The sequence below is a fragment of the Schistocerca piceifrons genome, chromosome X (assembly GCF_021461385.2).
Source record: "Schistocerca piceifrons isolate TAMUIC-IGC-003096 chromosome X, iqSchPice1.1, whole genome shotgun sequence".
Taxonomy (NCBI): Eukaryota; Metazoa; Arthropoda; class Insecta; order Orthoptera; family Acrididae; genus Schistocerca; species Schistocerca piceifrons.
This window is the reverse complement of record NC_060149.1, coordinates 133171872-133190296: the sequence shown is the minus strand read 5'-3', so window position 1 is coordinate 133190296 and position 18425 is coordinate 133171872. Positions and strand designations below refer to the sequence as shown.

The 18425-nt window shown below is 37.5% G+C and overlaps 1 protein-coding gene across 1 annotated transcript in view; it reads right to left on the bottom strand.

The window, feature by feature from the left end:
- Window positions 1-18037, bottom strand: part of LOC124721362 — a 187081-nt gene extending 169044 nt beyond the window's left edge. The window contains 2 exon segments of the mRNA XM_047246296.1: window positions 96-146; window positions 17744-18037. Of these exon segments, the coding sequence (XP_047102252.1) occupies window positions 96-146; window positions 17744-17791 (99 nt within the window). The 5' untranslated portion in view covers window positions 17792-18037.
- Between the last annotated feature and the right edge of the window lie 388 nt (window positions 18038-18425).

Genomic DNA, 18425 nt, shown 5'->3' with positions numbered 1-18425 from the left:
TTTACATTATTTGTGGTTCATGCATTTCTCAAATGCAGAGACACGATGACTATAAGGTATAAAATTATTAGAAAATTGACAAGCATCATACAAACCTGATGTGACGGTCCCACCCTTATTTCTCCTTGTGTTGAAGCCATGCTGGACTGAAAGCAGAACACAGTCACAGGTTCTATGGTCCAATTCAGTACACAACTCTCACGACCTAATAAAATAAAGAACAATAGTTTGATCATAAATTATGTTCTATAACTAACTGCAGTTGATCAACTATGAAATCATAATAGTGAAGGAAGATTAGGGTTCAATGTTCCATCAAGAATGAGGTCGTTAGAGATAGAACACAAGCTTGGAATGGAGGACAATGAAGATGTAAACTGTGATTGTCCTTTTCAGAGAAACCATCCCACTATTTGTTTTTAAGTGATTTGGAGAAACTACAAAAAAATTAAATGTGGGTGGCCAGGCAGGAATATGACTGGGCAACCTTCCAAACATGAGTCCAGTGCTTTAAAAACTGCACCACCTCACTGAGTTGGCGGAAAACAGTCTTACTTCTGTTCATATGTATAAAATAACTAAATGACAGATGTTATTAACCTTTCTTTTCAATTCACAAAATGGGAACCATGCAGAACTTTCATCACTATGGTCCAATAAATTGAATCAAATGAAACACAGTACACAAAAGAAAATATATAATCCTGAACCATCAGAGTCCACAGTTTTCTGAAGAGTGATACAAATAGAGGAAGAAGTAAGAAAATGATCCATACAGATAAAGGGAGACACCTGATACGTAATACACTAGCCAATGCTTGAATGACGTCGTCATCATCACCACCCACCACCACCACCATCCATTTTTTCACATACCGTCACTCTCATCCCACGTAAACTTAAATATACGCACTTTCAAGAGCACAATAGTGGCCCCTGTTGAAATCTTGATTGTGGTCGCAGACTGATTCGTATCATAACCCGAGGCCTAGGTTACGATGGCTGGTGACAAGCTGGTTGCATAACGGCAAAAGGGAGTTTTAAATACAGCTCGCCGGCTTGGCAGTCCAACACCGTGAGCACTTACCCGCGACGACATTGCTGTTGTAGTCTGCTCTTTATTGCACTTCTCGTTCTTTGGACTATTCACTTTTCTATTTTACTTTCTTTTCATAGTTCAGTACACATTCTTCCCTGTTTTCATGCTGGATCTGTATTCAGTTCTTGACGGGCTATCCACTGAGCCATTTTACAACTAAATCTGACGGGGGGTGCAATGGGGAGTATGTTTGGGAGCATCCATGTATTAAGCTCATCCTATCAGTTCTGCCATAGCTGTTGATAAGTTAGTATTAAGATATGACAGGAAAAGATGAACATATAACGGTCCAAAGTCTTGCTGAACAGATTGTTTGTACAGTCTGGATAAATACATCAAATAAATGTCTCCAGTACATGAAAATAGTATTCATCTCACAGTGACATACTCAGCAGGTTCAGATAGTTTAAGAGAGAGAACATGGAAATTTCAAGTACAGGGTGACCCGAAAGTCAATTGACATTTGAAAATGCACTAATCCACGGAATAACGTGGGATAGAGAGGTAAAACTTGACACACATGTATGAAATGACATGAGGTTTCACTGAAACCACAAATGTGTGCAAAAACCGGCCAGTGGGTGGCACTGGACAGCAAAACGTCAGTGACACCATGATGGGTGAAGGAATGCCAGTATGTTACAGAATCACTTCAGCCCCAGCCTGATTGATAAACACCTGCTGGAAATTAGGACTTTAATGCAGGACAGCCCTCCACCCCATATTGCAACAAGTGTGAAAGATCTCTTGTGCACATTGTTTGGTGACGATCGCATGCTGAGCCACGATTTCCATCATGCTTGGCCTGTCAGGTCCCCAGACATCAGTCCATGTGATCATTGGTCATGGGGTCACCTGAACTCAGTCTACCAGTCATCCGACCTCATTAAGGATGTTAAAAGACGTCGGAGGGCAATTTCTCATCGTACCTACTGATGTGCTGTGCAGTACTGTTCACAACATTCTACCTTGACTACAGGTATTGTTGATGAATGAAAGCCAACATACTGAGCATTAGTTATAAAAACACTGTCTTTACTAAAAATCAATTGTTATGCTAATTAATGCTTATGTATCACATGAAGTGCCATCCGTTGGTCATTTTGTGCACCTTTTTTTGGTTTTGATAAAATCCCAGGCATATTTCCATTTTATTAGCTCATTGTTTACATACAAGGAGTCTTGTTTTGGCAATTTGATATTTTCAAGTAATCCTTCAATACAAATTATACATGTTTTTATATGTATTATACATGTTTTTTGTTTGCTGGCTTGTGTATATTTTAATAGATATTTACATTTTATGTATCACAATATAGTGTCCCGGAGTGTCTGTTAGGAATGTTTCTAAGTTCGCATAATGTTGAAATTTGTCAGAAATCTATGTATGGTGTGTACTTTTTTATTTATATGTATGTTCTTTTGACAGTGCAAGCCGCTCCAGTGACACATATATGTTTTCAATTAATTTACAATTCATATTTGTGGAATTTCTGTGATAATAACTACATACAATGATCATGTTATTCTGTGTTTTATTTATTGTGCAAAGATATAATTTGTGTTGGGAGTTCTACTGATTTGCCACCAAGAAATAAAACAACAGAACTCTCAACACAAATTATATCTTTGCGGAATAAATGAAAACATAGAACAACATGATCTTTATAAGTTGCTATTATCACTTATATTCTGCAATTATCAATTGTAAACACATGTGTGTGACTGGAGTGGATTGTCCTGCGAAACAAACATAAGAGCAAATAAAAAATTGCACACCACACATACAGCTCTGATGAGCTTCAACAGCACAGAAACATTTTCCACATCACTCCAAGACACCATATTGTGATACAAAAAATTCAACTATCAAAATAAAAGTACGCCAACAAACTTATATTTTTATAATTTCATCCAAAAAAACTGTATACTATATATAGCAGAAGTACTTCAAACCAGCAAATTGCTGGAACAAGATTCATCATATGTAACTAATGAGCAAATAAAATCAATGTGCAGCAGAAAATGGAAAAAACTTAATATGTAAAAAATATGTCAAAAACCTAATATGTGAAAATTGATTCTCTGGACTTCCCAATAATGTTTCAGAAAAAGATCAGATTTTTTCCCCTGAAGGACTCCCAGCTATGCTCACAGAGCATTTTCATAACTCTCTTGTATTGATCGAAATGACTAGTTACAAATCCAGCAACATGCATCTGAATTGCTTTGATGTCTTCATTTAATCCAAACTGGTGGGATCCTGAACATATGAACAGTGCTCAAGATGTATTACACAAGCTATCTTATGTGATGTGCTACATTTTCCCAGAACTCTCCCAATAAAGCATAACTAGCTATCTAATTTCAGTGTATGTTCATATGCTCATTTCGTTTCATGCCATTTGGCAATGTTCTCTCTCTTTCATTAAATGTGTTCTCCGAAGGGTATTATTTAGATGTCCTCCATATCTCTCTGTCCTGAGCATCCTCCTTAATTTACTTATTACTTCTTCCTCTCTTCACATATGTTAATATTCCAAACCTTATCCCTCCTCTGCCTCTATTTCCTTCTACTTTTCCCTCAATGATGCTCTGTAGTAGACAATTTCTACATAATATGTGTCCCAACCAAGATTTTTCCACTTTTGTAACATTCTCATGAAATCCCTCTCCTATCCTACCCCGCTGAGCACCTTCTCATTTATCACTGCATAGATCCATTTCACTTTATGCATTCTTCTCCATAACCACATTTCAAATCTAGAAAATATTTTTGTTCTTTCTGTCTGATTGTACATGTTTCAGAACCATAAGACACTACACTCCACACAGAACATTTGGCGAACCTATTCCTTGGTGTAATGGGGATGTTTCTGGCTGTCAGCAAACCTTTCTCCTGAAAGCTCTCTCTCCCACAGAGATTCGACATATCACTTTCTCTGTACAACTTTCATTGAATGTTATCAAGTTTCACAAATACTGGAATGACTAAAACCTGTTCAAATACCATTCCATCTAATCATACATTAATAATGTCTCTCTAATTCTCATCACTTTCATTCTAAACTCTTTACCAACACTTACAATATTCTGTATCATTACCTGGAGCTCTACCTCCATTTCTACTACCACAATCGTATCATCAGTGTACTTGATGGTGTTTATTCTTTCTCCTCCCACTAAAAGTCTTTTGGTCTTTCCAAGGTGTTATTAATTAGCTTTTCAGCATATATATTGAAAAGTGCTGATGACATACAGCAATCCTGTCTCACACCTCTTCCAATACCTAAATCTTCAGTTTCATCTTCTTCTACTCGAACTACCATGTTCTGACTCATATAGAATTGCTTATCTACCTTCCAATCTACACCAGTATCTTTCAGAATCTTCAAAAGCATATGCCAGTCAATTCCATCAAATGTTTTTTTCCCAGTTGCCAAAACAAAGATACATTTCTCTAGTCACTTCCAAAAATCTTTATGCCATCATCCTCAGGCACCCAACTGTATCTCTGGTGCCCCTTCTTTTTCTAAGACTGAACTGATCTTCTCATATATTCTCCTCTATTTTCCTCTCTATTCTTGTCAGCACCACTCTGCTCACAGCCTTGGTGACATGCCATATACAACTAATTATTCTGTAGCTTTAAATTGATTGGCATTGCATTTCTTTGATATGAAAGCCATTATGGACTTAAGGAGATATTCAGGCCAGATACCTATGTCATATATTCTATTGAATAGATGTGTAATTCTAGTTGTAGAATCATTGACCAAGACCTCCAGTTCCTCAACGAGTATTTGATCACAGTCCATCACTTTCCTTTCCTCATGACTCTGGATCGCTTTATCCACTTCCCATTTTTCTGTTATTGGTCCCCAGTGGTTTCCATCACATTCTCATTCATCCTCTAAGAGTAACCACTCATGATCAGCCGTAAAATCATACAGAGTATTCGTTGTTACCTTTCCCTACTTGTTTAGCATCCCTTGAATTTTTATACACTTTGCAGCTCTGGACATTTCATCCATTTCACATAAAACAGAATACTATTAACACAGTTTACAAACATTACAGGATTGTTTCTCTCACTCATCCACATATTTTTTTGGCAACCTGCCATTCATTAAATCAAACAGAAATTCTGCCCAAGTCTTCATCAACACCCCTACACTGTCCAGTACACAACACTGTCTTTAGTAAGCAGGCTCAGATTGCTGACCACACTACCCAACAGATCATTCATCAAGATGGAGAACTGGATTGTATCACACTTCCCTGGAGCATTTCCGATGTTCCCTTCATCTCCGATGAACACTTGCCGACTAGGAAAACATGCTGGGTGATATTGCCCTAAGAGTATTCACTCCATTCATATATCTGAGAACCTATACCATAAGCTCTGACCTTGAATAGGAGTCTAAAATGTCATACACTGTCCACATATCTAGGAACATACGAGAGCATGCTGAAAAGTAATGCTTCTGAATCTGTAATGTGAAGACTCTAAGCTTTCTGAATAAGACAATTATTATTAATATTCTACACTTTTAATTTCTACATCTACTAATTTTTTTCTCAACAGAGACACCCTGGCGACAAACACATTTCTCACAAAGAGAGACCAATTTGTTGATACTGTCACTGTAGAATGTTTGACTTTGTTGATGGAGTCAGAACCTCACCTCTGCCTGCACCACTTCATCAATCAAAGTGACGTCCTCAGGGGTGTTCTTTAAGTTTTGGAAACAGATGAAAATCAGATAGAGACAAGTTGGGAATGTATGGAGGATGATCAATGACAGTAAATCGAAGGTGTTGGATTGTTGCAGATGTCACAGCACTCCTGCATGATATGGCATTGTCATACTGAAGGTGAGGGTGCTCCATGTGTGGACAAACTCTTCAAATTCGAACCTAGATTACAGAATGCTGTTTCTAACACATTGGCATAGTTACATTAAACACCAGCTTACACGTTACGATTCAGAGTCCTCTAGCAGCAGAGGGCTGCACATATGTAGATATGAAGAACAAAGATGTTAATAACTTCTGTTTTGTTTTAAAAGCTATGAGTTTTCACATAAAAAATTCAGGGGCACTACTTTTCAGCATGTCCTCATAGAACCTGCCTGTTGGCTCTCAGGATATCATGTGTAAACTGAGTGGGTGAGCCGTGTCTCGCACAAATGATGTTTTCTGAATCCCTGATGATTTACAGACAGTATGTGTAGGTACATTTTGAGCCATTTATTTTCATTTTATTATGATGACAAACTTTACATTATTTAGAGATGAACCCTGGATGAATAAATCAAATTAAACTGCCTTGACCAACATTGCCACAGAGCTTGTGTGTGTTATACGCCCAAACTCAACATATGAGTAACACTTCACCCTATTGTTCTGTGTTGATGCACTAGAAGCAGAGTTTCATGAGCAATCATGAACAATAAAGTACCTTACTGATAAGGTAGCTGAGTATCTCAATTTCGACATAGTCACTGGACAGGACATAGACCACTGTAGCTATCCAATGTTCCTATTTTGTAACACAAACTGTGTCCATGGAGATAGCTTAAGATGCAAATGAAATATGATTTATATTATTCATTAATGATGAAAAGTCACACACAATGTGGAGACAAATGCATACATATTCCATCATCTTGCAGAGCAAGCACAGAATCAGCACATGCACAGTGTTTGCTGTTTGCAAATTATGTGGTTGATTATTATATTGGATGGCATGTGTCAGACTAATTCTATAATATGTAAAAAATATTATTCTATGCACACCCAAAACATGATGGAATATTCTATCCATTGGGAAAACCTTAAAGAAATGAATACATGTTGCTACTGGTGAAGTAACACAGTAAGATGGGTCATGGGTAACGCTTGGATAGCTCACGCAGTGGAGCACTTGCCTACGAAAGGGAAAGGTCCCAGGTTCAAGCCCCAGTCCAGCACACAGCTTTAATCTCTCAGGAAGTTTCAATACATACACATCTTACCTATGTCATTAAGCTATTCTACACATTTGCTGAACCAATATGGGTTGCATTCAATAGAAACAGCGATTTAGCATTAGACTGAAGTAAGCCAAAAGGCATACAGCTCCACATAAGAGACCACCATGGATCCAGTTGTCTTGTGTTCTGCCAATTGTACTCTGCCCAGCGGGAGTAAGTTGTACTCTGCCCAGCGGGAGTAAGTTTGGGTGAGAGCACACACTCATGAGATATCTACTACATGCTTCACAGATTACCACTAAATGACTGGAGGAGGCAGAAGGCTATCCCTTGGCTACATCTGCGCATGTACACTGCAATGCAATCAGTAATAGGCCATCATAATGTTATGTTTGTGTTTTATGTACGATTATGGAATAAAAAGAATAGATAGGGTATACACTGGTTAGGGCACATCACTCACATAAAGACAGCTCCCTATGATAGATAGATTTCCAATAGGCATCGTTCATATCAGTTCAGGCAGGCTAGGAAAAAATCTTACCTTCATAGTCTTGGATGTTACTGAATTTAGTATATGTTAAAATGAAGGCCTAGGTAATGCATGTGAAGTTTTTAAAAATATTTAAAATGCTGTATATCTGGAAAAGTTCTAGATATTTTGTTAGTTTTTTTTTTTAATATGAAAGATAATTGCTTTATGATTACAAAGAAATCCTCCATTTGGACTTATCTGTCAAAGTTCTTTTACTATGCGTTCTGAACTTTTTTTATAATTAATGCAATTTTTTTCAAAAATGTCAGTGTATAAAATTTTAATTTTTTTCTTTTCGTTAGGACCATATAGTTCTACATTCCCTGAAAAGGAGAGCTTCCATTTTTAGGTTGAACAGGTTTTATAAACAACTGAAATTTTTGCCATGCATAAAACTTGTTTTATTATCACATAAAAGGCTCATAAAAATCAAAACCTAGCATTATTTAACATAATTTTATTTTTGAAAGATGAGTAAGAGACTTATGGTTCCAAAATGTATGTGGAACGTCCAAAGACTTAAAGGTTTCAATATATACAACTTCTGTGCGCTCTGTTTTGTACTGAAATTAGTCAGTCAATGAACTAAAAATGTGTTCCACTGCTTCAGAATCTTCCTTTCATATAGAGTGATGCCCTCCTGTGGAACCAATAGGAACTGGAGCACTTACAATCTTCAAAACATTGTCAACAGGAATTGAGCACTGATGGCGTTGTTGCTATCCTTCAGCTGGAAACCTATATCCAGCAGCTGGTCCATGTGGTAGCACAAAGTTCGCTACAATTTCATTTAACCCATAACTGGTGTGTATAATCTCTGCAATCCACCAGTCACAGTCATACACACATGCCACAAACATCCCTCTTCTCAGGTTGTGAATCTGAATATTATCCTGCTGTTTCTGAGGTGTTGGCCAAATGAGCGAAATTTCTTCTTTTTTGCTCTTTAAAGTGCGTGCAATATGAGTTTGCCCATAACTTGGAGTCCAAAAATGTGTGTTCTGAATTCCTTTCACAGGAGCAGTTTGTTTGGACCATTCTTCTTTCTTCTGCTCACAGAATTCTTCGATTTCCTCTTTAGACAAAAGAATGAGGGCTGTGGATGTGTAAGATTTCACAACCCTCGTAAAATCTTCAGTATTCTGAATTGCAGCTGAATTTGGTCTGGAAAGATTATGTTTTGTAGCATGGTGCTTCAACAGACCTCCTACGCCATCACAAAGCCCCTTCCTGTGACCAGTAGCACTGTATACCCAGTCAGTTGGCACAAGCAACTTAAGTCAATTCAAACAGCTGGTAGCGATTTTTAAAATGACTAGGAGCACCATCAAAAGTAATGACAATCTTCTCTGCCCCTGTTTGCAGTTGAAGAATTTTGAGCATTGGTAGCAAAGCATGTGCCGAGTCATGTCCTGTGTCATCACTTACAACTGCAACACTTGTGGTCTTGTTTTGAAAATATGTCACTCCTGTAAAAATTGAAACGTGGTTATTACTCCAAAGATACCCTTGTACTTCTTGTGGGAGGATTACAGACCAGTTCTCAGCAAAATCACAGTGATGCACTAAACATAGTTCTTCAGCCTCTACACACCCTTTCACTTCTGCAAAGTGGTGTTGTTGTTGCAATATCTTCAGATGCTGGTGTGGTACTGCTTTCATTGTCCATTTAACAAGTTCATCAATGAAACTGTCAAAGGCAGCAGTTTTCTTAATTAGTTTATTTTCCTACCATGTTGCATATGTAATTTCTGCAGAGTTATCTGCTACATCTTCCAGGCCACGTGTCTGTAAAGACAGTCCTACCTTTCCAGGGCAATCATTACATTCTTAAAACAAGTAAGTCTCTCGCTCTACGTCACAGACTACTAATGACTTCACACGCCCAACCAAGGTGTCATATGTCACATACTCCAGTAAGTTCTTCAAAGTTACCACACAAAGTTTAAAATTTTCACAGTACACGCATAAACAGACATCTCTAGGTGCGTGTGGAACAACCCACTTAGGTTGTAGTGCATAAAATTTTGATATTCCAATATGTGATATTGTACAGTTGCTCTTATAAATTGCAAAAGTTTCTTTAATACTGCGAATCGTGTACCTCTTCACTTTCACAACTTTTTGACCTTCAACTGTTACAGTTACAGTGTCTTTCTTGTTGGCACTCTGGTGAGAACAGTTCCATTTATCTTCCAGATAAAATGACTGCACTATTTGAACTTGAGCTGCTTCCACAGGATGACCATAATAGGGATCTGGTATTCCAAAGACTGCTTTTATCAGACCTTACATTTCTTGATTTGTCTACCATGTACTTTGATACTGATGGAAAATGGTTCAAAATTGTTTTCTTTGAAAATATCTCTGGAACAATAGTTTAAAACTTGCACCTTCTCACTATGGGATGCACAACATTCAACAGCTGAATTGATATTTGTGAAAAATTCCTGGCAAGAGGTGCAAGAGAGCTTTGGAAAATTTTCTTCTGAAGATGGAATTTCTACTTTGAAGAGTGTGGTCAGTTTTGCTGTAGTGTATTCATCCAGAACTTTAGTAATTTCTCTGCACTTTCTTGATGCATAGAGCTCATGACTCGACTTCATTGACCACAGTTTCTTAACAGGACTTACATCTACCTCTGTAGTTGACTGATTCATGGTATTTAATTCTTCCTCTACTGATACAAAATCTGCATCATCTGCACATGGGATGCTTCACCTTGTTCAGATACGATCATTGTTGTTCATCAAGACATTTAAAACACAAAAAGTCGCCACTGAAAAAATCTTCACTTTGAAACAGAGTCTTCAAATGAGAACACTTATTCCCAACCTGAACAAAGTCTGTTTTCTGTTTGTCTCATATCACTCTTTTTATGGATATGCAAATAGTCAGCACACTTCATTCTTCTGTGGCCCCAGTCAGAAGACATTTCAAAGAGTCCTTTTCACAAAACAAAATGCGACTGTGCCAACTGGCAAATTTCTCACTAAAACACAGAACTCACTGGATGGTCTCAGATTTCTTAGAAGCCTCTTCAGTAAACAAATTAGCACTTAACAACTACAATACAGAAACTTGCAATGAAGAACCATGACAAAGAAACTGACAAGAAACCGCAACAAAGAAAGTGGTAAGAAATAACTGCAACAAAGACAATAGAAATAAATATTGCAACAAAGAAATTAGTAAGAAACAACTACAGTGAAGACATACATTACCCTTGAAAATTAAAAAAAAAATATCTTTTAGAATAAAACCTGACCAACTAAAAAGTGCAAGCTCTTCTTTAAAGAGAATATAGTACTACATGGTACTAATCAACAGAAAAAATTTAACTTTTGCTGGATTGGCATTTTTGAAAAAAAAAATATCTGTAAATTATAAAAAAAATTCACAAGGCGACAGTAAAAGAACTTGGGCAGATATGTCCAAACGGAGGATACCATTGTAATCATAAAGCAATTATTATCTTTCAAATAAAAAAAAACTCTAACAAAATATCTAGAACTGTTACAGAGATACAGCATTTTAAAAAAACTTCTGAAATTCACAACTTCAAAATTATGTTCGCAGTTTCATCTTTGGAGGCCTGTATCTCGAGGCAGAAATTTTTTTTGGAGAAAACAAAAAGTACTTGTTTTTTACTTACTCCTCAATTTTAACATACACTAAATTCAATAGCATCCAAGACTATGAAGGTAACCCCCCCTCCCGCATGAAGTGATACGGATTATGCCAATAACAGCATCTAATGATCACTCTATAAGAAAAAGTAGAATATAATAGCAAACTGCTGATAAGGAACTGACTTTGGCCAAGGGTGTGGATAAGTTGAACATATACTGACCTACTACAGGGAATTTGAGGACAGAACTGACAAAAGTGAGATGAACAGGAGGTCACACACAGGAGATAAATTTTTGTTAAGGAACATATTCTCATAAAGGTAGCCTTTAAGGATTATTTGCAGCAGACATCTGCAAGACCCTGAGAACATTTTTCTAAGGATATGTTCAAATGAATTTATAACAAGTGTTCAAAGAGGCTATCCCAAGTCACAATACATGCCTGAAACCCTGACAGCAATGACCATCCAACTGTGTTCTGCATAGAAGGTCTTGCTCCATGTTGTGAAATGCATCACTGATTTGGGGTCAACAGAAGCGTCCAGTTCCACCTGTCTGCTCTGGCCCGTGACATAATGGTGGTGTGGTGTAGGACATCACTACGGTGTAGTGTTTTTGAGTTGGTTGTGTTTGTAGATGTCACGTTGCTGTATTTGATGGTGCCCTCTAGTGGCGGAAGTGGACATTCTGAGTTTACGTGTGGCATTGGGTTCATTTGAGTTTCCATTGTCAATGTGCTAACGTGGTTTTGAGTTTAGGTAGTTGGTTCGATATGTGGGTTGTGAAAATTATCTTTTTTGTTTTGTTTATGTGTTTGGCATTTTTGTGAGGTCCGATTAGTTTGGTGCTTGTTGTGCAGAAAGAAATCCAAAAAATTATTGCTTTTCAGTTACGTAGGGATATGACAAGTTTTCGAGTGGGTACTTCTGGAGATTTTTTGTTTAGTATGTGTGTGTGTGTGTGTGTGTGTGTGTGTGTGTGTGTGTGTGTGTGTGTGTGTGAGAGAGAGAGAGAGAGAGAGAGAGAGAGAGAGAGAGAGAGAGAGGGATTTTTTTTTGGGGGGGGGGGGGGGGGAGGCAACCTAAGTGGGATTGCCAGAGGCTTGTTAGTAAGTAATCGATAGCTGTGGTTGAATGGTTGAATTATATAGGTCAAGGGAAATATCCGATTCCTGTGGTGGAGTTGGTGTGATTATTTGTTTTAGGATGGTGTGGTATTTTTTTTTATTATTGTATATTTAGCTTGTTCCCTCCCTAAACACCTGACAAATTTCTGTAGTTGTCCCATTAGTTTCATTTTGGGAGAGAGAGGTTACTGTGTCATTTTTATTTTTGTTTGCATTTGTCAGCATATGTACATAGTGACATCATCGTCGCCATATTGTATACGCAGGAACTATGCATTTCCCGCATGGGTCAAAGCAGATGGATGGAATCTGACACTTCTGTTATGACATGTTTCTGGTAATCAGCTCTGTCCTGGAGATTGCAGTAAATTACACAACACCTGAAGTACCCTAAAGAAAAATTCTAAGAGTGTTACACCATCAGCCACATGTACTTGTCAAACAACAGGTCCTCCTCAAGCAACCAAATGCTCCCAAACTCAAAAGTTAACTACACATGCACAACATTGAAATGTGCTGAGGCTCCATTATGATGGAGCCAGAGGTTGCTGTGCACAGAAAGTGCCACTGTGTCCAGGAGTTCTGCAAATATAGGATTTAGAAACTGATGGTAAGCTGCTCCCATTACACAAACTGGCAGAAGCACAAGTTCTAGAAGGTGTTTACTTATCATTCCAATACAAATGTTAACAAGATCTAAAAGAAATTATATATCCCATATCTGACTATCCCCACTGTTAAAGTAAGTGGTACACGTATAGTAGCTCCTCTCTGTGAATAACACTTGCGTGTGTGGAGAGCACATTATTCCTATTTTCATGAACAAACCACCGCACAGAGTCCACAAAAGGTACAAAATCAGATGGTCCTAATGACAACAACTCCTGACTGTGCCTACACATTTAATAAGTTTCACCCATGCAATACAGTTAAGGGGCCTATGTGAGCTGTGCCCATCACTCTGGTTGTAAATGAATGAATTAACCTGTTTACCACATTATGAAAATCCATTGTTCTTACATGGCACCTTCCGCCATCAACATGCTGAGGATAAAAACAGTTATGAAATACACACACCTACGAACTGAAGGTCTACAACCAGAATAATTATTTCTACAATGTTTAACTACTAGTTGGCTACACTGGGTTACATGAAATAATGAATGCCCCTCACTTGTGTACACTTCTCCCAAATGACAGGTAAAAAAGAAAATGTCCCTTAACAAAAACTGATCCTCTGTGTGTGACCTATAGCCCGCAAAGTCTGTTGGTTACGTTCTGAAACAAACTGCATTTCATGTACTATAATGGCATCAGAAACAGATACGCAAAGTTATGATTTGAACATTGACCAACTAACAAATTCAGGGTCGACAGAAGCGTCCGATCCCACGCGTCGGCTTTGACCCGTGACGTAAGGGTGTGTCGTGTGTGACGTCATGACGGCGCGGAGTTTGGTTTGAGTGTGGCTGTCTCCAGTTCTGTTTTATCTTATTTTATTTACTTTTCTGATCTGTTCATTCTATCTCATGAGATTTTTTTAAAATTTAAAAACACTTATTACTTATTTTAATTATCTGTTTCCTCCAATTTCTGTTTTAGTTTATTATATTTATCTTTCTGATCTGTTCGTTCTATCCCGTGAGATTTTTTTAAAAAAAAAAAAAAAAGACAAAAAACACTAATCAGCTACTGAAGCATCTTTATCTTCTATGGGTTGCAGGGGTTACGACCCCTGGGGAGGTGGGTGGGTATTCTTGCATGGCTGTCTTCACTTACACGTTGTAGCTACGCAAGGCGTCTAAATTTGTTTATATTTCGTTTGCCCCCCACCCAAAACACCCCATTTCCCGCGCTTGTCCCGTTAGTGTCATTAGGCTTCTTGTGGAAAGTGTGTGTTTTTGTTTCCGCCATATTTGTGACGTCATGAGTCAAAGCAGACGGGCGGGATCGGACGCTTCCGTATTTCCCAAATTCACTACTTTTTCCTGAAAATCCATAAAAAAAGTAGCTCAAAAACAGCAACTTCAGCAAAATCACAACAAAAATGAGACTACACTTAGAAAAGGAAATGGTGACACATTACAAAAAAAATGACACTGTTACTACCAAATTTTCCAATTTGTCAAAATGTTGTGTGTTTTAGTATTACTATTTTATTTCAAGATTCAAATACTACAGAATTAACTATGCATTCAAATCACACCCAAGATAAATTTGCAAGACCACGAAAATGAGGTAAATCATCTTTCAACTCTGTGGGTATCTTGAACAGATGACAAGCCTGAAAAGAAACAAAAGGAAAAAAGTCTAGGTTGAATGTGATGTCAAGGTTATCATAGTAAGAGTATAAGCTCAAACTGTGGAAGGGAGGAGAATTAAATCCACTTTATCAATTTCGAACAGACAATTCTGGCATTTGCCTCCACCAATTTTGGAAACACAGGAAGGCTAAGCCTGGGTGTACAAGTGGAGATTAAAACCACCGAATGTGAGTCCAGTGTCTTAACACCGCACTATGTCACATGGTGGAAAGAAAAGCGAAACATACAGCTTTTATGATGAATGACTGCAACATTTTGTCATCATCATCATTTATGTAAAAGCTATACAAAAATTTGCAAACATACAACAATATGGAGCAGAAGGAAATACCTCTCATAACATTAAATTCTCACAAGCATTGTCTACTCTGTTTACAAAAGACACTTCATAGCAATGACATACACCCTAACATAATTCTTACCAAATTGTTCCTGTATCACTTAAACACTGGGTTTGCACAACACGTTTTTGCACAACTCAGTGCACAAATTTTAAGTAAACCGTGTGCTACACCGGATCTGATGACTGTAAATGCCTCGTAACAGCTATGGATGGCATCAAACTCCAATCAGACAGTCAACATATATCTGTACTTAAAGAGTACAGATAATTACTACTCTTCTCAGTCAAAATAAGAAGCTTACACACAATGTAACACAAACACAGTTCCTAGCAGTATTTTTATTTCCAATAATCAGTTTCCTCTGAAGAACAACATAAGTATTCAAGTTTCACTAACCACCTTCATCTCAAGGGTACATTGTAGTCTCCCTTCTCACCAATGTAACAAACATAGCAATAAAATATTTATAAAAAGAGAAAACACACCAAGAAAACTGAAGAAACTACTATTGCCATCAGAATTAAGAAATATTCAGAGATTTGCCAAAAACCATATTGTATTTGTTTCCGATTTGTGCGTTATTGATCATTAGTCATGCGACACTTTTATTTTTACTTTCCTTAATTTATTCGAAAATCCCAAGGCAATGTCTTATATCTAGAATGAGACTTTCACTTTGCAGCAGAGTGGGCGGTGATATGAAACTTTCTGGCAGATTTAAACTGTATGCCAGCCCAAAAGTCAAACTCAGGACCTCGTGGGCAAGTGCTCTACCGACTGAGCTACCCAAGCATGACTTGCAACTTGTCCTCACAGATTCAATTCTGCCAGTACCTCGTCTCCTACCTTCCAAACTTCACAGAATGAGCACTTGCCCTCGAAAGGGAAAGGTCCCGAGTTCGAGTACAGCACACAGTTTTAATCTGCCACAAAGTTTCAACATCATATATGCTGTTACTTCCATTAAGGTATGTGTTCGTCACTTTTCCACGAAAGGCAATCAACAAAGCACAATTCACTGAAATTCAAATATTTAATGCTGTTGTGACTGATACTCTACTCTCAGCTAGAACCACCGATGAAATTAGAAGTAGGTGTGTATCAGAAATGGGGATACGGTGATAGCTTACATGAGAGATAGATATAAACTGTAATGACCTGCATTCAGCTATATTCAAACTTGAAACTATGTTCAAAGGAAAAATTTGAATATGCTGAAGCAGAGAACTGGTCCTTGGTTTGCATCGTCCATAGCAGTCCTGCTTATCTTTGTTAACTTTTATTTCTCAATGACATTCTTGTCACATAATAAGTGTAACATTGGTAGGCATAAAATGAGCCAGCAGACTAACAAATTTACGATTCTAAAACAGTCCTCTACCTAAACAAACTTACATCTACATAGTTTCCTATTGATGTCATGTTATTGTTTAAAACAAACTACTGCCCCCATTTGCTAATTCTAGCCAGTCAAATTAACAATGTGTCAAAATCACATCTTCCTGTGTTATTCAGAGAAATATACTACACACCAAAAGCATTTTCATAGAGCATGTTCTTTCTACACACTGCAAGCATCCCTTGTATCTTCTTTGTTGGGCTGTTACTCAACAGAACAAATGGCGCAGCAAAAACACTTCATGATTTTCCATTATGACAAACCACATATTAACATCAGTACATCTACCCAAATTTAATTTTTCACGTTTTCTCTAAGCCACTACAGATTAAATGCAAAGGTAGTTGCTTTCGAAGTATCAATTTCCACGTTCCCCTAAGAACTCAGGAACCCCCCAGTAAAAAGGATATATATATATCACTTTGATCAACTCAAGATCTCTTCAAAATCCGCAGTAATGCTCTTACAGACGCAAATGCCACTTTAAAAAGCAACTCCTACATGTGAAACTCGGAAATTTGTGTGCCCTTCATACATTAATACTCTGTAAACATTTATATTACTGTAGGACAAGTCAGAGCAACACAAAGCACTTGCCTAGCACAAACGTGGCCCTCAGAACAAAAGGTGACGTTATTCGTGAGCCTCATTTGTGCTTCCATTTAAGATGCTACGGGTTGTAACAACTTCCAACGACTAGTACAAATAGAGGGACTGCTGCCAACCAGCCAGTATTTACATTGGTGATACCCTAAGTAAACACAAACACGCGAAACAATAATTTATAAGTAAAAATATGAGCCTGCAACCTGCGCCTACGTTGAATTCTGTATTGTGTGGGTTCACTATTTCGCGATTTCTAAATAAATGCGTCAACTCTCACTGACTTTGCGTAAACTGATTATACACTGGTTGCATTCACTAGATAATGCGTTACGGATATTGAATTCCGTTCACCCAAAATGGTCATGAAGTACATTCGAGCAGCAAAATATTAATCCACAAGTCCCAAATGAATAGCCAGGTTTTCAAACAACTTATGCCATGGGCATAAATCACAAAGATCTCGTGGAACTGTGTATACAAATGTAATCAATCAAGTCTCGATTGTGTTGCACGTATGATTAGAACAAAGGTGAAAATGACATGTAAGTTTTGATAATGTTCGAAATCTAACGAAAGCTGTATATGAACCAACAAATGCCTGTCATTTCTCATCCATATACTAACGTTACTATCGTCCTCATTTTTCTACTCCCCCTTTTATTGTTATATCGAAGATCAACAAAACACTTATCAGACTCACCTGCGATAATTGATGTTTACAAAAACTTCCATTTCTCACTTTTAACATAAATTTTCTGAACACATCCTGAGCGAAACGAAGCAACAAATTACACACATATAACCACCATTGGGTATCACAACCATAATATCGCTAACACTCGCAGGAATTGCTTCCACGTAAAAAACACTATGTCGGATTTGGTTACAATATTATGGTTACATAGGTAAACTGAGTCTCTATTTCGAAGAAACAAACACAGCGCACGAAAACAGACACATCATATTGTCTTCTATTTGCATCTCCTTCAGTCACTAACACACCTTCAAAACACAAGCAAACGCATCTCGACAAATCGATTTTAACCCCGCAGCAAGATAATGTATATCACAGCCAAAGATATAAAATAGTATGCTACCAGAGCCTTTCGAAATATTTATGTTTTGTCTTGGCTAATATAAATTATAACTAACTTATGGTAGCAAACGTGTAAAAATAAACAAAGAAATTAACTCTATTCCATATGAGAAAGAGTCAGTCAATCTAGTGCATTTTGTTATCTGCGAGAATACGTGCATCCTACAGTGCGTCAGTCACTTCTGGAACATGAGCTTACGACTGTTTAAATTCGATAGAAAATAAAAAATGAATGACATTTCTAAACATTAAGCAAGAACTTTCTTAGGTATCCCAACGCATTTTG